Here is a 23,844-nt window from a genome sequence, read left to right as displayed (position 1 = left end):
TCCATATACAGGAGCACTCTCGGAGAAAATCACCCGGATTTTGAAGAAACACCGGGTCGGAACTGTGTTTTGTCCTCCGAATAAAACTCGTGCACTGGTGGGGAGCGCCAAAGATGACCTCGGTTTGAGGAAGGCCGGCGTGTACCAGATTCCGTGTCAATGTGCAAGTCGTATATTGGTCAGACGATGCGTACCGTGGAGGATCGATGCCGTGAACACCAGAGGCACACTCGACTGATGTGTCCGAGCAAGTCGGCGGTCGCTGAACATTGTTTGTCGGAAAATCACGCTATGGAGTATGAACGCACGAGGATTCTGGTACATACGTCGAGATACTGGGATAGCGTTCTGAGAGAGGCCATTGAAATTCGCACCAATGACGACCTCATAAACCGTGACTGTGGCTATAATCTTAGTAAGGCTTGGGAACCAGCGATTGGGTTAATCAAGAGTAAATCGAGCAAACGTATAGTTGTGACGACCACGGCGGAAAGAGACATCACTCCGACGTCATCTCAGACGCAGTCGCAATCTGTTCCACCGCGAGTCCTCGGCGCGGGGCGCGGACAACGGAGGGAGTGCGCCGCTGGCGGAGAGTATTTAAATCAGCCGCCGCCGCGACCGAACCCAATTCCCTCTGAGCACGGCACGTTCACAGGAGCTCAGTCCGTCAGTTCACCTGATGATAGCGACATGTATGATCGCCGAAATATTGTGCCCGTTGGACACTGTAGACCGGCAGTACAACCGTGGATATTTTGATTATCAAATACGCCGGGAGAAACTCAAGAATCACAAGTTATCTTTTAATTACGTTGAGAAGTTTCTATTTGACATTACTACGATTGGGTTACTCAGTTACTCATGCAATCTGCTCGGCATTTGTAACGGACTCAGTAGCGCATATCTGTAGTCCTCTCGGCGTGATCGTACACAGCAGCTACGACTTGCCTTACCAGCTCAGAGATTGTGTCTCCACAGCAAAACAGACCCGATTTTGAAGCATGTTCTACTTGAACTTTGTCTGAATTACGATGCTAACTCTTTTTCTTTGAAATGAGAAATCCTTCCAACTATTTTCTGTTCTTTAGAAAAGAAATGTGAATTCAGTTTAGAGCAGAATAAAATTGTGATTTGTGTAGTACATGTGGTCACTTGTGTCTACTGAGCAACATGCTGTAACCAACAATGATTTAAACAAATGATTGCGTCTCAGTCTTACCCACGAACCAGAGGAGAATACGATGAGTGTGAAGTTGTCGCTTGGGCTCAGCTCATCAAGGATGGAGACCATGGCCTGCCTCAGCTGCTCTATCTTGTGGCCATTCATGGAGCCACTAACGTCCAGCACGAACACGATGTACTTTTCCAGCGGTGTCAGGTCTGGTGGTGAGTAGAAATGGACGAAGTATCCATCATCAGTCACCTGGAGAGAAAAAAAAAATGTTTCATCATTGTCAGTGGTATCGTTGTGGTAACTAAGGCATAGTGACATGACACCATTACATCAGTAAAGAGAAGTTTCAACTGAGTAAGACGGAGCCGTCGTTGATGCAAAAAATCACAGATGTTAGTGTTTAAACCGGTAGGCGGCACATGTTCCGACCTGTACCATAATTTCATTTTCTCCAAGCAAGTGCAGCCTGACCGAATCTTTGCGAAGGATCACGTGCCTCGCGGTTCCATAGGCTTGTAAGGGTCACCTATTGCGCTCTTTTCTTACTCTTTACGTGACATTCTAGTGACGGGATTGGTCGAATGTTTGGCAAATGGACAGCCGAGTATACAGTCATGGTCGAAGAGGAGGAATTGTCTTTTTTTGACAGTATGAAATATACTACAGAATGGGGAGATACTTGCCGGTAATGTTGTTAGCAACGACAAGGGGATTGACTACATGGTTAATGGTAGCGCATAACCGACGATAAGTCGAGGAAGCAGCTGACGTCAAAGAGTAAGATTTTCTACGGGTAACACCATGGATGTAAAAAAGGAAAGAGATGGCACTATGGAATTACCATGGGAGCAAAAAAAGTAGGAACATGGCACTATAGATTTGTGCCCAAAACATTTGTTGACTGCTGTTTACGATTGCTTTTTGTTCATCATTTCTGTCGTGTGCACGCAACAGTTGTCTTAAATACTATAAACTACAGTGCTTACACGTATAACATAGTGTAAGGAAGGCAATTTTGAACGTTTTTCTGTTCTTGAATGCTTATTTGCTATAGTAATACGAGACATTTGGCACCGTCATTATACCTTGTTTTTGGTAATATATTTCGAATAAGCAAGAAGAGAAGGATGTGATTTGAAAAGGATGCTTTCGTAATGCATTTTATTCCACTTTTACTATATTTGTATCGATAAAAAGTGAAGCTGTAATTCCGAAACCAACGCTTGCTTGCTAACGGTTACCGGTCTTTCTTCGTCATATTTTCAGCTTTGAGGTCTTCTGGACAACACTTTTAAAGTTCACGTGTATAAAAAAACTTACCTACGTATTCTTTTCATAGCCCACAAAAGTTTGCAGTGAGGAAAGAAGCAAGGTATGATATTGCATCTTGCACATGTCAGTGAAACAGAAATGCATAGAGGTATACGTCCATGTAGAATAGAATTCTTCTTTTATTAGATTTTCAGTGCACTAGTGTCACTTTAGTTTATACGTTTTCTCACTCTTAAATCTTGCGACCAATAATAGGAAATTTAAAGGGAATAAATGTATATTTTTTAAACATCTTCCAGCATTGTGGAATGCTATAAATATAATTAAAGGAATGGTCTCAAATGCTGAAGACCCCGTAAAATGGTTATTTTCCTTTTACATGTGTGCAAGCAATTTTTTAGAAGTGATAGCCCATCCTGTGTAAGATGCAGGTCTACCTTTCCAACAGTAAACTATTTGTTGTTCGGGAAAATTTCTCGCCAGTAATTCTGTCAGTTTTTCAGGAATAACTACACATAACTTAATTGGACATTAAGTCTACTTTTTTTTGATCATGTACTTGGTTTTACTTTTGAATTTCATTCTGAGGTTTTCAAAGAACAGAAGCTTATCCATGCTTTGTGGCATATAAGTAGTTAACTAATTAGTTCCATGTTCTATGTCCGTCTGCACGATAAATCGTAACGATGATGAACGAGTCATTATACAGGGTGTTAAAAAAGGTACGGCCAAACTTTCAGGAAACATTCCTCACACACAAATAAAGAAAAGATGTTATTTGGACATGTGTCCGGAAACGCTTAATTTCCATGTTATAGCTCATTTTAGTTTCGTCAGTATGTACTGTAGTTCCTCGATTCACCGCCAGTTGGCCAAATTGAAGGAAGGTAATAATGACTTCGGTACTTGTGTTGACATACGATTCCTTGCTCTACAGTACTAGCATCAAGTACATCAGTATGTAGCATCAACAGGTTAGTGTTCATCACGAACGTGGTTTTGCATTCAGTGCAATGTTTACAAATGCGGAGTTGACAGATGCCCATTTGATGTATGGATTAGCACGGGCCGATAGCCGTGGCGCGGTACGTTTGTATCGAGACAGATTTCCAGAAGGAAGGTGTCCCGATAGGAAGACGTTCGAAGCAATTGATCGGCGTCTTGGGGAGCACGGAACATTCCAGCCTATGACTCGCGACTGGGGAAGACCTAGAACGACGAAGACACCTGCAATGGACGAGGCCATTCTTCGTGCAGTTGACGATAACCGTAATGTCAGCGTCAGAGAAGTTGCTGTTGTACAAGGTAACGTTGACCACGTCACTGTATGGAGAGTGCTACGGGGGAACCAGTTGTTTCCGTACCATGTACAGCGTGTGAAGACACTATCAGCAGCGGATTGGCCTCCACGGGTACACTTCTGCGAATGGTTCATCCAACAATGTGTCAATCCTCATTTCAGTGTAAATGTTCTCTTTACGGATGAGGCTTCATTCCAACGTGATCGAATTGTAAATTTTCACAATCAACATGTGTGGGCTGACGAGAATCCGCACGCAATTGTGCAATCACGTCATCAACACAGATTTTCTGTGAACGTTTGGGCAGGCATTGATGGTGATGTCTTGATTGGGCCCCATGTTCTCCCACCTACGCTCAATGGAGCACGTTATCATGATTTCATACGGGATACTCTACCTGTGCTGCTAGAACATGTGGCTTTAGAAGTACGACACAACATGTGGTTCATGCACGATGGAGCTCCTGCATATTCCAGTCGAAGTGTTTGTACGCTTCTCAACAACAGATTCGGTGACCGATGGATCGGTAGAGGCGGACCAATTCCATGGCCTCCACGCTCTCCTGACCTCAACCCTCTTGACTTTCATTTATGGGGGCATTTGAAAGCTCTTGTCTACGCAACCCCGGTACCAAATGTAGAGACTCTTCGTGCTCGTATTGTGGACGGCTGTGATACAATACGCCATTCTCCAGGGATGCATCAGTGCATCAGGGATTCCATGTGACGGAGGGTGGATGCATGTATCCTCGCTAACGGAGGACATTTTGAAAATTTCCTGTAACAAAGTGTTTTAAGTCACGCTGGTACGTTCTGTTGCTGTGTGTTTCCATTCCACGATTAATGTGATTTGAAGAGAAGTAATAAAATGAGCTCTAACATGGAAAGTAAGCGTTTCTGGACACATGTCCACATAACATATTTTCTTTCTTTGTGTGAGGAATGTTTCCTGAAAGTTTGGCCGTACCTTTTTGTAACACCATGTGTATTGACATCTATTTTTTGTAAATTTGCTTCCATGCTGATCATTTATTAGTTATTTCCTTTTTTATTGAAGACAGACATGTTATTCAGTAATTCCTATCCATCACTATTTACACAATACAGCAATAGATATTCTGTGGGACCGAAGGAGTTGACAAACAGAAACGTTTTCAGTTTCGTTTCAAATTTTATTTTGCTGTCTGTCAGGCATTTTATGTCAGTGGATAAGTTATCACAACTTTTGGTTGCAGGATTGTGAACGCCTTTTTTGCTACAAATAACCTCAATTTCGTGTAATGAATGTTATTTTTCTTCTGGTATTGCAATTATGTAAATCGTCGTTCCAGCTGAAGTGAGTGGATTATTTACAACAGAAGTCATGGGGGAATAGCTATACTGTGTAAGGGACAGACGGCTACTCACACGCCGAGCAGCGGGCAGACACGACGAAAAGAGAACTCACGCAAGTTTTGAGCCAAAGCCTTCTTCAGACAGGAAGCAAAGCACGCATACACATTCATACAATCATACACACAGAACTCACACGCACCGAGCCGCTGTCTCCGACTGTTCTAGTCAGAATCTGGTTTAACCCTTTCGTGAGCCGGGGAAACATGCTTCCCACTTCAATGAGCTAGCTCCTTGTCCCGTGGGATTCACAGTTCCCACCTCTGTACGGTGCTACCACCAAGTGAACAGTATAGGGTACTACTTACAATCGGAAGTTCCCGCCGTTTTTGCTGTACCTTCGCGCAGATGCACTGTATGGGTGAGTGTTGCTCCGTAGAGGAGCCTTTCAGTGCTGTTTGTGTGACGTTTTGTGATTTTTTCCTCAAAGCTATAGAATAAGGTTAATACTTTTGATTTACCGAAATTTATGAAGGAAAACGTAAAACTGGAACGAGGAGAATTCGTTTGAAACAAAAGGAGCCATTTCTGCAGTAAAGTGGATGGATGAGCTTCCAGTCACTTCCCTGACCTCAATTCATGACCCATGAGGTACAGCCACAGTGAAAAGGAAAAACAAGGATGGTACTAGTACAGAGATTTCTTGCCCTGAAGTTGAGGCAGAATACAAAAAAATAATGGGTGGTGTCGATAAGTTTGATCAATTACCAGAAATGTATGCTATTGATAGACGTTCTGTGAAATGGTGGCACAGAATATTTTATTTCCTGGTGGACGTAGCTGCAGTGAACAGTTTTATCCTGTTGAAAATAAGTAAAAGAGAAAGTGGACAGCATGATCAGCTCACATACAGGATCCATCTAGGCAGACAATTGATCGTTGGCTTTTCATCCCAAAAAAGGCGTGGACAAAAACCTGTCTTTCTGGCAAAAAGGGGTAAAGTGCCTGAAGATTTTCGTCATCTGGCTGTAGGGAAGCATCAACTCATTTTAAGAGAAAGCTACTGGACGTGCCGTCATTGTAGTACCAAAGCTGCGGAAAAGAGCACTCGCTATGTTTGTACGTATTGTCAAATACCACTATGCATAGACCCATGTTTCAGAAAATTTCATGGCAAGTAATTGTGAAGAATCATTGTAACAAGTGAAGTAAATTTATCAAATAAAAATGATATATATTGAAAAAGTTGTTTGTCATTAAACTCCAAGAAAGGGCAGTGCGAAGAATACTTCCCATCTTGTTGCGTGATCTCACTTTCACAGTTAGAGCATATTTGATTTCCTGTATGATAAATATACCTATCTGTTAACTACTATCTGCTCTCCATTCATTAAAAAAAACTGCTCAATAATTTTGCCCGCGAAAGGGTTAAAGAGAGACGAAATGCGAACAATGAATGATCGTCGGTGAGAGGAATTAAGGCTTGAGATGCTGCCCCAACAAACACAGCGGTTATGTAGCCGTGTATTGTGCTGGGACGAGACGGTCGATACAGTGTGCCTCGGATGTCAGAGAGATTGCGATTTGCAAGGCAAAGAAAAACACAAGAAATAAGAGAAAGAACCGACACTAAGTAAGGTAAGGCAAATCTAAAGTAACCACTACAATAAAATAAAACCACTACAATAACAGTAAACAGTACAACTGTAATTCGTGTATACAAAAGAAAATATTGCTTGAACAGCTTCACTTATGAATGAAATGTGATTCCATTAAACTTCAGATTGCGATCGGATCGATTAGCACAACCGAAAACAAAGGAAGCTCTCATGTTTGGTGAAAGTACCATGTCTCTGCAAAATCAAAGCACCCAGCATGGTAGACACTGGGCACAGACACTTCAGAGTGACGTCACGGGAAGTGACACCGCGGTGAACCAAGGAGGTATGGATGCGGTGAACCTAACGTTGCGGGTTATTTAAGATGACGGACATCGCTCCAAGTTTGTGACGGAATGATATCTCCCTTCATTTCTTACCTCTGAGAGAATTACGCTGTACGCTCTTTTGAAGCCAGAATGGGCGAGCCTTCCGCATCTTAAATAGCCCAAAACATTTCCAGACTAATCTTTAGGATTGATTTTGTTCATTATTTCTGTCGTGTGCAATAAAACAGCTGTTTTAAATGCTATGAATTACAGTGCTTACAAGAATAACACAGTATCAGGAAATCAGTTTCGGATGTTTTAATGTTCTTAATGCAAAAATGGTTCAAATGGTTCTGAGCACTATGGGACTTAATATCTGAGGTCATCAGTCCCCTAGAACTTAAAACTACGTAAACATAACTAACCTAAGGACATCACACACACCCATGCCCAAGGCAGGATTCAAACCTGCGACCGTAAAGGTCGCGCGGTTCCAGACTGAAGCGCCTAGAACCGCTCGGCCACAGCGGCCGGCGTTCTTAATGCACATTTGCTCTATTAATACGACACATTTGGCCTCGTAAATGTAACTTGTTTTTGTTGTTGATATATTCAGAACATCCAAGAAGAGATAGACGCGATGTGAAAAGAACGCTTTCGTAATCCATTTAATTCAAACTGTGTTGCATTTGTATCAACAGCAATTGAAGCTGGAACTCCGAAACCAATGCTTGTTTACTTACTGATGCTGCTTGTTGTTAGTTACATTTTCAGATTTCAACTCGTATGCACAACATTTTAAGCATTCACGTTTGCAAAAAACTTACCTACATGTTCTTTGCTAGACCGTATTGCATACAATGAAGAAACAAGGAAGGCGTTTATCGATCTTACGCACTTTAAGAAAGCGAAAGATTATTGAAATCTCGAAGAAACAGAACTGCATAGAGGTATAACTCCATGCAGAGCAGAGTTCTTACTTATCGCATTGTGAGCGCATTAGTCTCTCTGTGGTTTAAACGTATTCCCACTCTCAAATACCGTCTGTAGCTGTGGGTGATCACAAAATTTGCTGAGGTCATATTTGTCTTCTGGATCTGCAGCTTTTTTTTCCCTTTCTTTCCGCATTTGCCGTTAAATTATAGGTTAAGCGGAGCCCATATTCTTTAACTGCTCAAGTCACTTTGAAATCTTCCCTATGATCCGTCGTTCAATGTGTGGCCGATAATAGCAATTTGCAGGGTAAAAAAATGTTCCAGCATAGTGCAATGCTATAAATGTCATTAAGGGAATGCTCTCAATCGCTTAGACTCCGTAAAATGGATATTTCCATTTCCAACAATAGTCTGTTTGCTTCTTTTCTCTGAATACTCGTTTTTCTCGCCGGTAATTCTCTCAGCTTTTCAGGAGTGATCAAACATGTCACAAATGGAAAGTGCATCTACTTTGTTCAGCTGTTTGAATTTTGAATTCGTTTTGAGGTTTTCAAAGTATGTAAGCCTATAGCAAGCTTTGACTTGGACCATCAGTTAGTTAGTTTCACTATCCATGTATCATTTGCAAGATAAAACGTAACGATGTGAAACGAGTAACTTTATATTAAAATCTTTTGTTTGTTAACATGCTTTCATGTTGATCATCTATTAGCTTTCTTTTGTTTTTCGGTTAAATGGTTCAAATGGGCAACGTATGAGTGGCCAAGTAAGTGGTCCCGACAGTCGGGTACCAGTTACTTTGGAATAAGGCTGGGCATCTCTGGCATATTCAGTGTCGTGGTCACCTTTGTGCTCATACGGCAAAGACTACCAAATCCACCGGTCAGTCCCTCAACCGTTAGGGGTAAAACTCAATGGGACTCGGGTCAAGTAAGGCTAGCAACCTGCTTCCCCGATACTTTAAATATGATGCTGGCAACAATCAGAGCGAAATGCCTCGGACCTTTGGAGGTGACGGAGTCCCGCCTCTAACTGACAAACCAGGGACTCCTAAGATATGACTTGTCAAACGAATGGTAATGAGATGGGGAGCTATTAATATCAATGGGGGCTACCCTGGGAAGAAGGTAGAGCTGGCAGAGGCTGCAAGTAAGATGCGGCTGGACGTTTTAGCTGTTAGTGACATTCGGGTAAGGGGTGAGAAAGAAGAGGAAGTGGGAGAATACAAGGTCTACCTGTCTGGAGTCAAAGCAGGGATAGCACAATGGGGTGTAGGTCTTTACATCAGGAAAGAAATGGAACACAGAGTAGGTATGTAAGGTATGTAAACGGACGACTGATGTGGATAGATTTGACAGTGTCTAGCAAGAAAATTAGGATTGTGTCAGTATATTCGCATTGTGAAGGGACAGATCAAGATAAGATGGATAGTTTTTATGAGGCACTCAGTGATGTAGTTGTTAGAGTAAAGGACAAGCACAGTGTTCTGCTCGTGGGTGATTTTAATGCCAGGATTGGAAATCGAACAGAAGGGTATGAAAAGGTTATGGGTAAATTTGGAGAGGATATGGAGGCCAACAGTAACGGGAAACAACTCTTGGATTTCTATGCCAGTATGGGCTTAGTAATCACAAACTCCTTTTTTAAACATAAGAACATTCACCAGTATACTTGGGAAGGCAGGGGAACCAGATCTGTCATTGACTATATAATAATAGATCAGGAATTCAGGAAGGCTGTGAGGCACACACGTGTATTCAGGGGATTCTTCGATGACACTGATCATTATTTAATCTGCAGTGAAATTGGGATTGTGAGGCCGAAAGCGCAGGAAGTCAGGTCCATATGTAGAAGGATAAGAGTGGAGAAACTTCAGGATAAGGAAATCAGGCACAAGTACATAACAGCAATCTCAGAAAGGTACCAGTTAGTTGAATGCAGTCAGTCATTGGAAAAGGAATGGACAAGGTACAGGGACACAGTACTAGAAGTGGCTAAAGAATGTTTGGGAACAGTAGTGTGTAAAAGTAGGATGAGGCAAACAGCTTGGTGGAATAACACAGTCAAGGCAGCCTGTAAAAGGAAAAAGAAGGCGTATCTAAAATGGCTACATACTAGAACTCAGGTAGACAGAGAAAGTTATGTTGAAGAAAGAAACAAAGCCAAACAGATAATTGCAGCATCCAAGAAGAAATCTTGGGAAGACTTTGGAAACAGGTTGGAGACCTTGGGTCAAGCTGCTGGAAAACCATTCTGGAGTGTAATTAGCAGTCTTCGAAAGGGAGGTAAGAAGGAAATGACAGGTATTTTGGACAGGTCAGGAAAACTGCTGGTGAATCCTGTGGATGCCTTGGGCATATGGAGGGAATTTGAAGAGTTGCTCAATGTAAGTGAAAATACAATCAGCAATGTTTCAGATTTAGAGGTAGAAGGGGATAGCAATGATGATGGAAATAGGATCACATTTGAGGAAGTGGAGAAAATGGTCAATAGATTGCAGTGCAATAAAGCAGCTGGGGTGGATGAAATTAAATCGGAACTCATCAAATACAGTCGAACGTCAGGTCTTAAATGGCTACACAGGATAATTGAAATGGCCTGGGAGTCGGGACAGGTTCCATCAGACTGGACAAAAGCAGTAATCACACCAATCTTTAAAGATGGAAGCAGAAAAGATTGTAACAACTACAGAGGTATCTCTTTAATCAGCGTTGTGGGTAAAATCTTCTCAGGTATTGTTGAAAGGAAAGTGCGAGTATTAGTTGAGGACCAATTGGATGAAAATCAGTGTGGGTTCAGGCCTTCTAAAGCCACATGTTCTAGCAGCACAGGTAGAGTATCCCGTATGAAATCATGTTAACGTGCTCCATTGAGCGTAGGTGGGAGAACATGGGGCCCAATCAAGACATCACCATCAATGCCTGCCCAAACGTTCACAGAAAATCTGTGTTGATGACGTGATTGCACAATTGCGTGCGGATTCTCGTCAGCCCACACATGTTGATTGTGAAAATTTACAATTTGATCACGTTGGAATGAAGCTTCATCCGTAAAGAGAACATTTACACTGAAATGAGGATTGACACATTGTTGGATGAACCATTCGCAGAAGTGTACCCGTGGAGGCCAATCCGCTGCTGATAGTGTCTTCACACGCTGTACATGGTACGGAAACAACTGGTTCCCCCGTAGCACTCTCCATACAGTGACGTGGTCAACGTTACCTTGTACAACAGCAACTTCTCTGACGCTGACATTACGGTTATCGTCAACTGCACGAAGAATGGCCTCGTCCATTGCAGGTGTCTTCGTCGTTCTAGGTCTTCCCCAGTCGCGAGTCATAGGCTGGAATGTTCCGTGCTCCCCAAGACGCCGATCAATTGCTTCGAACGTCTCAGAGGTTGTCAGGACCAGATCTTTAGTTTACGGCAAATAATGGAGAAGTGTTATGAGTGGAACAGGGAACTGTATCTATGCTTTATAGATCTAGAAAAGGCATATGACCGGGTTCCTAGGAGGAAGTTATTGTCTGTTCTACGAGATTATGGGATAGAAGGCAAACTTTTGCAAGCAATTAAAGGTATCAACATGGATAGTCAGGCAGCAGTTAGAGTTGACGGTAAATTGAGTTTCAGGGGTAAGACAAGGCTGCAACCTGTCTCCACTGTTGTTCATATTATTTATGGATCATATGTTGAAAACAATAGACTGGTTGGGTGAGATTAAGATATGTGAACACAAAATAAGCAGTCTTGCATATGCGGATGACTTAGTTGTGATGGCAGATTCGATTGAAAGTTTGCAAAGTAATATTTCAGAGCTAGATCCGAAATGTAAGGACTATGGTATGAAGATTAGCATCTCCAAAACGAAAGTAATGTCAGTGGGAAAGAAATATAAAGGGATTGAGTGCCAAATAGGAGGAACAAAGTTAGAACAGGTGTACAGGTTCAAGTACTTAGGATGCATATTCTCACAGGATGGCAACATAGTGAAAGAACTGGAAACGAGGTGTAGCAAAGCTAATGCAGTGAGCGCTCAGCTACGATCTGCTCTCTTCTGCAAGAAGGAATTCAGTACCAAGACTAAGTTATCTGTGCACCGTTCAATCCTTCGACCAACTTTGTTGTATGGGAGTGAAAGCTGGGTGGATTCATGTTACCTTATCAACAAGGTTGAGGTTACGGATATGAAAGTATCTAGGATGGTTGCAGGTACTAGCAGATGGGAACAATGGCAGGAGGGTGTCCACAATGAGGAAATCAAAGAAAAACTGGCAATGAACTCTATAGATGTAGCAGTCAGGGCAAACAGGCTTAGATGGTGGGGTCATGTTACACGAATGGGAGAAGCAAGGTTACCCAAGAGACTCATGGGTTCAGCAGTAGAGGGTATGAGGAGTCGGGGCAGACCAAGGAGAAGGTACCTGAATTCGGTTAAGAATGATTTTGAAGTAATAGGTTTAACATTAGAAGAGGCACCAATGTTAGCACTGAATAGGGGATCATGGAGGAATTTTTTAAGGGGGCTGTGCTCCAGACTGAACGCTGAAAGGCATAATCTGTCTTAAATGATGGTGATGATGATGATGATGATGATGATGGTTCAAACGGTTCTGAGCACTATGGGAGTTAACATCGGAGGTCATCAGTCCCCTAGAACATAGAACTACTTAAACCTAACTAACCTAAGGACATCACACAAACCCATGCCAGAGACAGGATTAAAAACTGCGACCGTAGCAGTCGCGCGGTTCCAGACTCAAGCGCCTATAACCGCTCGGCCACACCGGCCGGCTTTCGGTTAAAGACAGACAGACGTTAGTAATTCCTACCCAACACCTTTTACACGTCAAAATAATAGCTAGTCTTCTGTGGAACTGGAGGAGGTATCTAAGAGAAACGTTTTCAATTTAGCTTCAGATTTTACTCTGCTGTCTGTCAGGTAAATCACTGGTATGGTTGCCATCTGTCCCAATATATCGGGATCGTCACCGTTATGGACTTTCTTGTCCCGAAATCCCGAAAAGACCCAATTTTTTTCCCGGTATTGCAAAATAATCTTACGAGCTTGGCTCAAGTACTAAAGTAACGCTATTTGTTTTTAATAAAAATCAAGCATTTGATTGGATAACGCTATCTGAAACCTCAGACCTTGAGATGATAGAAAATACCTGACTAAAAATGGTGTGAAGATTTCAGGCGATAGTTGTTTTCAAGAATATATAAATCTGAATAGCTTTATAGAAACTAAGCGTGACTTGGAAGAACGGAAGTGGAAGAAAGGTGGATTTACTTTCCTAAGGAAACCGAAATTCCTGGACGCAAATGCCAACTGCTAAAACTATGAGAGTATTAGTTTTCTATTCCCGCAGACAACGCCACTTTGGAAAGAATACTTTTGATTATGTCGGCCCAGTGGACTGACGAAAGAAATCGACTGGTGCCTGGGGCTGTGGAATCAGTCTTACAGTGCCAGTTTAAATGAAAGTTGACAGGAGTTTTACAAATACCTAAAATGGGATACAGATTTTCTGAAAAAGGTCAATTTTTCCGAAAAATATGGTGTACTAACTACTTCTGTCTCAAGTTCCACATAATTGTGTTCTACAAATAATTATATTAAATAAATCTTTTACTTCATTTCTACACCCTCATTTTAGAGTGTTCCGAAGAGGTCCCAACTAGATATAGCAACCGTAATCACTGTGTAAGTAACCACAATTTTTGGTTGCAGTATTGTCTGCCCCTGTTTGTCCTACAGACAACATTAATGTAGCGTAATGCATGTCACATTTTTCTTCTGGTATTGTAATTATGCACATCATCTTCCTGTTGATGTGTAGAGGATTACTTTACAATAAACTTAATGAAAAAATGAATATACTGTCACAGACTGATACTCACACGACGATCATCTGGCAGACACGACAAAAAGAGGGTTCGCATATTTTTCGGCCAAATTCTTCTTCAGAAAGGAAATAAATCTCATGCACACTCATACGCACTCACACGAACACGAACATACACTATGTAATCAAAAGCATTCGGACACCTCAAAAACAATCGTTCTTCATATTACGTGCATGGTGCTGCCATGTACTGCCAGGAACTCCATATCAGCTACCTCAGTAGTCATTAGATATTGTGAGAGAGGAGAATGGGCGCTCCGCGGAACGTGATCAGGTGACTGGGTGTCACTTGTGTCATACGTCTGTACGCGAGATTTCCACACTCCTAAAAATCCCTACGTCCACTATTTCCGATGTGATAGTGAAGTGGAAACGTGGAGGGACACGTACAGCTCCAAAGGGTACAGGCCGACCTCGTCTCTTGACTGACAGAGATCGCCGACAGTTGCAGAGAGTCGTAATGTGAAATAGGAAGACCATCACACAGGAATTCCAAACGCATCAGGATCCACTGCAAGTACTATGATAGGCGGGAGGTGAGAAAACTTGGATTTGATGGTCGAGCAGCTGCTCATAAGCCACACATCACGCCGGTAAATGCCAAACGACGCCTCGTTTGGTGTAAGGAGCGTACACATTGGGCGATGGAACAGTGGTAAAACGTTGTGTGGAGTGACGAAATCACGGTACACAATGTGGCGATCCGATGGCAGGGTGCGGGTATGGCGAACGCCCGGTGAACGTCATCTGCCAGCGTGTGTAGTGGCAACAGTAGAATTCGGAGACGGTGGTGTTATGGTGTGGTCGTGTTTTTCATGGAGGGGGCTTGCACTCCTTGTTGTTCTGCGTGGCACTATCACAGCACAGGCCTACACTGATGTTTTAAGCACCTTCTTGCCTCCCACTGTTGAAGAGCAATTCGGGGATGGCGACTGCATCTTTCAACACGACCGAGCACCTGTTCATAATGCACGGCCCGTGGCGGAGTGGTTACCTGACAATAACATCACTGTAATGGGCTGGCCTGCACAGTGTCCTGACCTGAATCCTACTGAACACCTTTGGAATGTTTTGGAACGCCGACTTCTTGCCAGGCCTCACCGACCGATATCGATACCTCTCCTCAGTACAGCAGTCCGTGAAGAATGGGCTGCCATTCCCCAGGAAGCCTTGCAGCACCTAATTGAAAGTATTTCTGCAAGAACGGAAGCTATCATCAAGGCTAAGGGTGGGCCAGCACCATATTGAATTCCAGCGTTACAGATGGAGGCCGCCACGTACTTGTAAGTCATTTTCAGCCAGGTGTCCGGATACTTTTGATCAGACAGTGTATTCATACAATCACAAACACAAAATTCACATACACGTTATTGTTGTCACTAGCTGTTTCAGCCAGAATCTTTTTTAAAAATTGAGGAAATCTGAACAATGAGCAATTATCGACGTGAGGAATTTAGGCCATGAGATCCTGAGCCGACAATCGGCGTGGGCACGGAGCTGTGTGTTGTGCGGGGACGAGAAAGTCGAAACAGTGTGGCTCAGATGTCGGAGCGTTTGCGGTTTGGAAGGTAACGAAATACACAGCAAAGAAAAGGAAGAACGAACACTGTAAAATAAAACTCTAGAAAAGAAAGTAAAACATCACGGTTTGTGGGATAGAAGAAAAGCTGTTAGACAGTGTGAAATAGTGGGATGTACTGGATGGAATATTAAAATATTCGCCGATTCTAGCTACAACAGACTTAGACAATGGTCATATGTGCGTGAGTTTTGTGTATGTGGTTGTACGAATATTTGTTCGTGTTTTCCCTCCTTTCTGAGGAAATGTTTGTCCTAAAGCTGCTGCGAAGACTCTTTTTGCCGTACCTCTCCGCTGCTCGATGTGTCTTCTTAGCAAACTACTCTTTTCACAATATTGTTGATACTCCAAACTGTACTTTCTATTCCTCTGCTTGATATATTTCGAAGTGGTAGTAAAACTGACTAGCGCCTTATACAGGTGTCTACAATCGCTGGTGAACACCACATCATATTCTAACACCATGTTTTTGAGAAATGAATATCTTCTTTCTTTAAGTTACCCCAGAACATCTGAACATTACCACATATGCCAATATTGGATGGAAATATGCAATAAATAGAGTTTCTCAATAGTAGAAAGCGGGCACGGGCACGTGAGAGTGACGCCACGCTAAGTATCACAGCGGTGAACCAGAGGTGTAAAAGCAGTGAACCTAACGTTTTGAGCTATGTAAGATGGCGGCTGTCGGCTTCAAGTTTGTGATACAATGGCAACTGCCTCCTTTACTTACCGGTATAGATAACACTCGTCTCACAAGACTTACTGGAAACATGACGTTATTTTGACGTCACACACAACATCGACGACCACAAGAACTGCTATCGACTTTCGTTAGCGTTTGATGAGGACCTCTAACAAGACTTCACGCGCCCATATTGGAAATATATAAAAACACATCTTTCTTGGTACGATTTGTTGTAGTTGTTATTCTAATTGAACGCGACTTAATGATTCACTGTGCAACAACGAAAATGTAAATTGAATGATAATAGCCACTTCCTATCAGTTCTAATGTTCTGATCACGAATATCACAAAGACTATTCAAAATCATGTCTAGTTTTCATTTTAGACTTTTTTTTCGGTGAGATAATTACGTACAGATTCTTATGTTAAGTTTAATGTCAAATATTATGATGATTTGTTAAAGTCATAATAACTAGTAACAATGGATTATATTATTGTTCTTGGTCTTCCTTGTGTGCAATATTTTGGATATAAACATTTTGATACCAATTTTGGTGATCTTTTTGTCTCCCTAATTTCCAACTTCAGTGACTTTATTAATGCATGTAATAATTTTTACACATTTGTTTCCAGATTAACTACCAGTTGTTCAAGTTGACTGCAACTGAAGTGAACAAAAATGCCACGAGTTTGTGTTAACAGTGCTAACACATTTTGCTACGTGTGTGGAGAAGTGACATTTTCTTCACAAAAACAGCAAATAACTTCATTCAGTAAAAAAGTTTACAGTTGTTACTTTGGGCGCAAAATAGGTGATCAGGATAAACCCTGGGCTCCACATGTGGTCTGCAACACTTGTACCAGCAACCTCAGGAACTGCATGTATGGGAAAGGACGTTCAATGTCCTTTGCAGTGCCCATGATCTAGCGTGTTCCAACTAACTATGTCAGTGACTGCTACTTTTGTGTGGTTCCTCCTATGAAGAAGGGAATATCTATAAGAAGAAGCGGGCAGTGATCTATCCTAAAATTCCATTTGCCATACGTCCAGGTCTACATGGGGAAGGATTTCCACTACCTGAACCACCTACAGCGTACGAAATTACTTCTGACGGAGGTTCTGAATGTCCTGAACCATGTACATCACAAGATTAAGAGTTTCTTCCAAATTTATCATCAACTGATGATCCACAAAAATTGTATAAAAATGAGTTAAGTGATTTCATTAGAGATTTGGAGCTCTCTAAAGCTGAGGCTGAGATTCTATCACCAAGATTCCAGTAGCCCAATTTTCTGGAAAGCAATGTACATGTTTCATTCTACCACAGAAGAGAGAAACAATTCACTCCTTTTTTTATTATGGAAGATAGTCTTGTGGCATGTGTAGCATGAATGGTCTAATGAAGGCTCTCAGAATTAATTCCAACCCTGATGAGTGGAGAATCTTAATTGATTCGTCTAAGTTGAGCTTAAAAGCAGTGCTTTTGCATATTGGTAATGAGCTTCCGTCTATTCCAGTTGGGAATAGTGTGCATATCAAAGAGCCATACGCACTATGAAAATTTTACTAGAAGCCATCAAGTATAATGACTCTCAGTGGCAGGTTTGTGGTGCCCTGAAAGTGGTTGCGCTGTTGTTAGGTATGGAATTAGGGTATACAAAATATTGCTGCTTTTTCTGTAAATGGGATAGCCGAGCGCGTGCATCTCATTACAGTAAACATGAATGTCCCACCAGAAAATCTCTTTAACCAGGTATAAAGAACATTGAGAGTGAACCTCTAGTAGACACTAAAAAGATTCAGTTCGGCCCTTGCACATCAAGTTGGGTCTAATGAAAAACTTTGTTAAGGGAATGAGGAAAGATGGTGACACGTTTAAGTACTTAAAGTAAAAATTCCCTTACTTAAGTGATGCCAAAGTAAAGGAGGGCATTTTTGTACATCCAAAGATTCGAGAGCTTTTTGGAGACCATACTTTTGATGGAATCATACAAGGCGATGAGAAGCATGCATAAGAATGCTTTAAGACCGCCTGTTTACAGTTCTTAGGGAACAAACGAGCGATAAATTACAAGGAGATTGTAGATAACATGTTGTTATCTTATAAAAACCTTGGTTGCAACATGTTATTGAAAATGCATTTCTTACATGGTTCATCTTGACTTCCTCCCCAAAGATTGTGATGCAGTAAGTGATGGACATAGGGAGCGATTTCATCAAGATATTGACACATTTGGGAAGAGGTATGCCGGAAAATGGAGCCAGACTATTTTAGCAGATTACTGCTGGACTGCCATAAGGGATGTTCCCGAGTATGTGTATAAACGTCAAGCCGAGCGAAAACGGTCATCTTCAGAATTTATCTCTGAACAAAATACCTAATTGTGTATACTGTACATATGGGCATTTAACATTTGTAATCCTTTATGTAAATTTGTGACCAGTTAATTTATATATTTTCTGTAGTACTATACATAGTTCTGGTACAAAGCAGACTTTCGAAGTATTTTCATTCATGTAATATTATCTCTATTTTTCCTTAATATTTTACTTTTGTACTTTCAGAATGGCACTGAAACTTATCAATGCATAACACATAACATAATTCAAGTAAGTATTCACTTAAATTGTTTTTAATGCTGAATCTTGGGTCATGAATACAAATTTAGTTAGTGAGTTATTTATACAAAAATGTAGATCACATTTTTAAAAAAACTAGAGCTAAATATTTATGAAGATGAAGATTTTTTTATTATTTTATAATGGAATAAACATAACTAACTCAAACTCACGCAATTTACACATTTTCACTTAAAATTTGTTGTTCAGTGTTATCGGCAGTTAGTGCTTTCACACAAGCATGAAACACACTTGTTTTATTGCTTACAATATCCCATTTCAAGGTAAAAGTGAAATGAAAATCTATCACAAATACGTCACGGTTCTCATTTTAGGTCAATTGATGCATCGAAGTATACACTGAGGTGACGAAAGCACATGTGCAGAAGTAGGATGGTACAGCTGCCATAAACACAGTTTTGATTTCAAGTTAATATCAAATTAATTATCCGAATTAACTAATGGATCAATTAATTACCCCTCTCCAGATGACGTTATGGGTTTCCGCAGCCATCCCACGCTCTCCTCTCCCCACCCCAATCCCTTCCCCTCTCCCACCTGCCCTACTGGCAGAAATTTTAAATTTCAGCGGGAACTTCGAATTTTGGCGGGAAAATCAAAACATGGTGAGAATTTCAGGCTGTGCTGACGTCACACCCCTACCTCACTTCCATTGGTGTAATTGCTGGACAGATAACTGCAATTAATTAAATGACCTCTATGTGTTCCGATATTCTGATGTAATTGAGGGACTGATTCTAATTAGGACGGCGTAATACGAGGGTCGGTCAAAAAGTAATGCCTCCCATTTTTTTTCTACTTAAAAAAATTAAGTTAAGTGAAAAATTTGAATTTGGCGCCATTCCTCAAACCTTCTTCTGCAATCCACTGCAGTAGTAACTTTCTGTGTCAACAGGTGGCAGCACAGCAGAAGTTTGTAAGATGGCCGACATCGATGTTCGTTTGAGACAGCGTTGTGTGATTGAATTCTTGAATGAAGAAGGTGAAACGCCCATACGCATTCATGAAAGACTGAAGAAGGTGTATGGTGTTGTGACAGTGGATGTCAGCACTGTTAGACGATGGGTTCGTCGTTGTAAGGAAGCTGAAGGGCAAACACCGTTGACTGACGAAAAGCGGAGCGGTAGGCCGGTGAGTGCAGTGACTCCACACAACATTCAGCAAGTTGATGACATCATTCGTGGTGACCGTCGGGTGACTGCAGATGTAGTGTGTCGCATTATTTCTCTTAGTAAAGGCAGTGTGATCACGATTATTAAACAATTGGGGTACTCAAAAGTTTGTGCACGGTGGGTTCCAAGAATGTTAACCGATCAGAATAAAGAGGCAAGGAAAACAATAGCCTCCCAACACTTGCAGCGCTTCCGTTTGGAGGGAGATGAGTTTCTGAAAAAAATTGTGACCTGGGACGAAACATGGGTGCATTTTTTTGAACCCGAATCAAAGAGGCAGTCAATGGAGTGGCGTCACACAAGCTCGCCGAGGAAGAAAAAATTCAAAACTGTGCGATCGGCAGGGAAAGTTATGGCAACAGTTTTCTGGGATACAGAGGGTGTGATTCTGGTTGATTTTTTGGAGCAGGGATGCACAATAAATTCTGTTCAATACGTCACAACCCTCAAAAAACTTAAAGCACGTCTTCAGCGAGTTCGCCCAACAAAATCAATGGCAGATGTTCTTCTTTTGCATGACAATGCACGACCACACACCAGTCGTCACACCTCTGACGAGATTGTCAAAATTGGATGGGAAGTTTTGCCTCATCCCCCATACAGCCCTGACCTGGCACCATCAGACTTCCATCTGTTCGGGCCACTAAAAGAAGCTCATCGTGGGATTCATTTTGAAGATGAGGAGGCCGTCAAAACATCCGTGCGTCAATGGCTTAGGAAGCAGAGCTGTGATTTTTACCGTGCAGGGATACATGCCCTTGTTCAAAGATGGACCAAAACTGTAGAGATGGGCGGAGATTACATTGAAAAATGACAAAATGATCCTCAATGTTGTGGTTTTCAACCTATGTAATTGCATTTAAATTTCCTGACAATTAAACGTAGAAAAAAAATAGGAGGCATTACTTTTTGACTGACCCTCGTAGAAACCAAGTTTGCAACAGTAATGTAGTCGCGCTTGTATCGAACTGCAGTCGAGAATTTGTATCAATATTCGTAATTTGTAGCATAAATTGGTACGTACTGTGATGAACGCTTCGTGATAGTGCATATTTCTTTCCAGAAATATACACATAATTTGCGAGCAATGAGAAGCTCAGTAGTTCCCAATGTTATTAAGATGCCGCGTGAGAATGGCTGTTCCGTTGTAAACTGGGATGGAGCCAGGATAGAGGGAGGGGGAGTAACAGGAGGGAAACGATTCAGTGTAGAGATATTAAATTTATATAAAAAAAATTGATCTCAAGGGAGCAAGAGTCCGTAACTTAAGTACAGTGGTATCCACTATATTTGTCAGGATAGAAGGTCACAAGCAAACAAATGCGGAAACTGTAAAAATTGCGAGAAAGAAGCAGTAGAAGAGAGAGGAGCTTCAGAGAAGGTATAAAAAAAGACGACTATGAAAGTAATTCTGGTCAACAGTGAGATATAAGTGGGAGGAAATCAACAGAATTTAATTGTGTTATTAGCGTTAATGAAAGTACTGTAGGATTTACCTGTGTGCGATGGACTAATGAAATTAAAACCATGAATCATGAACCTTGCCGTTGGTGGGGAAGTTTGCGTGCCTCAGCGATACAGATGGCCGTACCGTAGGTGCAACCACAACGGAGGCGTATCTGTTGAGAGGCCAGACAAACATGTGGTTCCTGAAGAGTGGCAGCAGCCTTTTCACAAGTTGCAGGGGCAACAGTCTGGATGATTAACTGATCTGGCCTTGCAACATTGACGAAAACGGCCTTGCTGTGCTGGTACTGCGAACGGTTGAAAGCAAGGGGAAACTACAGTCGTAATTTTTCCCGAGGACATGCATCTGGGCTGTATGATTAAATGATGATGGCGTCCTCTTGGGTAAAATATTCCGGAGGTAAAATAGTCCCCCATTCGGATCTCCGGGAGGGGACTACTCAGGAGGACGTCGTTATCAGGAGAAAGAAAACTGGCGTTCTACGGATCGGAGCGTGGAATGTCAGATCCCTTAATCGGGCAGGTAGGTTAGAAAATTTAAAAAGGGAAATGGATAGGTTAAAGTTAGATATAGTGGGAATTAGAGAAGTTCGGTGGCAGGAGGAACAAGACTTTTGGTCAGGTGAATACAGGGTTACAAATACAAAATCAAATAGGGGTAATGCAGGAGTAAGTTTAATAATGAATAAAAAAATAGGAGGGCGGGTAAGCTACTACAAGCAGCATAGTGAACGCATTATTGTGGCCAAGATAGACACAAAGCCCATGCCTACTACAGTAGTACAAGTTTATATGCCAACTAGCTCTGCAGATGATGAAGAAATTGATGAAATGTATGATGAGATAAAAGAAATTATTCAGGTAGTGAAGGGAGACGAAAATTTAATAGTCATGGGTGACTGGAATTCGTCAGTAGGAAAAGGGAGAGAAGGAAACATAGAGGTGATTATGGATTGGGGCTAAGAAATGAAAGAGGAAGCCGCCTGGTAGAATTTTGCACAGAGCATAACTTAATCATAGCTAACACTTGGTTCAAGAATCATAAAAGAAGGTTGTATACGTGGAAGAACCCTGGAGATACTAAAAGGTATCAGATATATTATATAATGGTAAGACAGAGATTTAGGAATCAGGTTTTAAATTGTAAGACATTTCCAGGGGCAGATGTGGACTCTGACCACAATCTATTGGTTATGACCTGAAGGTTAAAACTGAAGAAACTGCAAAAAGGTGGGAATTTAAGGACATGGGATCTGTATAAGCTGAAAGAACCAGGGGTTGTACAGAGTTTCAAGGAGAGCATAAGGGAACAATTGACAGGAATGGGGGAAAGAAACACAGTAGAAGAAGAATGGGTAGCTCTGAGGGATGAAGTAGTGAAGGCAGCAGAGGATAAAGTAGGTAAAAAGACGAGGGCTGCTAGAAATTCTTGGGTAACAGAAGAAATATTGAATTTACTTGATGAAAGGAGAAAATATAAAAATGCAGTAAATGTAGCAGGCAAAAAGGAATACAAACGTCTCAAAAATCAGATCGACAGGAAGTGCAAAATGGCTAAGCAGGGATGGCTAGAGGACAAATGTAAGGATGTAGAAGCTTATCTCACTAGGGGTAAATTGATACTGCCTGCAGGAAAATTAAAGAGACCTTTGGAGAGAAGAGAACCACGTGAATGAATATCAAGAGCTCAGATGGCAACCCAGTTCTAAGCAAAGAAGGGAAAGCAGAAAGGTGGAAGGAGTATATAGAAGGTTTATACAAGGGCGATGTACTTGAGGACAATATTATGGAAATGGAAGAGGATGTAGATGAAGACGAAATGGGAGATAAGATACTGTGTGAAGAGTTTGACAGAGCACTGAAAGACCTGTGTCGAAACAAGGACCCCGGAGTAGACAACATTCCACTAGAACTACTGACGGCCTTGGGAGAGCCAGTCATGACAAAACTCTACCAGCTGGTGAGCAAGATGTATGAGACAGGCGAAATACCCTCAGACTTCAAGAAGAATATAACAATTCCAATCCCAAAGAAAGCAGGCACTGACAGATGTGAAAATTATCAGTTTAATAAGTCACAGGTGCAAAATACTAACGCGAATTCTTTACGGACGAATGGAAAAACTGGTAGATGTGGACCTCGGGGAGGATCAGTTTGGATTCCGTAGAAATATTGGAACACGTGAGGCAATGCTGACCTTACGACTTATCTTAGAAGAAAGATTAAGAAAAGGCAAACCTACGTTTCTAGCATTTGTAGACTTGGAGAAAGCTTTTGACAATGTTGACTGGAATAGTCTCTTTCAAATTCTGAAGGTGGCAGGGGTAAAATACAGGGAGCGAAAGGCTATTTACAATTTGTACAGAAACCAGATGGCAGTCATAAGAGTCGAGGGGCATGAAAGAGAAGCAGTGGTTGGGAAAGGAGTGAGACAGGGTTGTAG

The 23,844-nt window shown here is 41.7% G+C and overlaps 1 protein-coding gene across 1 annotated transcript in view; it reads right to left on the bottom strand.

The window, feature by feature from the left end:
• The window catches only part of LOC126355911 (inter-alpha-trypsin inhibitor heavy chain H4-like), a 330,715-nt gene that overhangs the window by 92,645 nt on the left and 214,226 nt on the right, over window positions 1-23,844 (bottom strand). The window contains exon 7 of the mRNA XM_050006473.1: window positions 1,223-1,426. Within this exon, the coding sequence (XP_049862430.1) occupies window positions 1,223-1,426 (204 nt within the window). The remainder of the gene's footprint in view (window positions 1-1,222; window positions 1,427-23,844) is intronic.

Source organism: Schistocerca gregaria, chromosome 1, assembly GCF_023897955.1.
Source record: "Schistocerca gregaria isolate iqSchGreg1 chromosome 1, iqSchGreg1.2, whole genome shotgun sequence".
NCBI lineage: Eukaryota > Metazoa > Arthropoda > Insecta > Orthoptera > Acrididae > Schistocerca > Schistocerca gregaria.
Note: the sequence above shows the minus strand (reverse complement) of the source record. Positions and strands in the feature narration are given on the sequence as shown.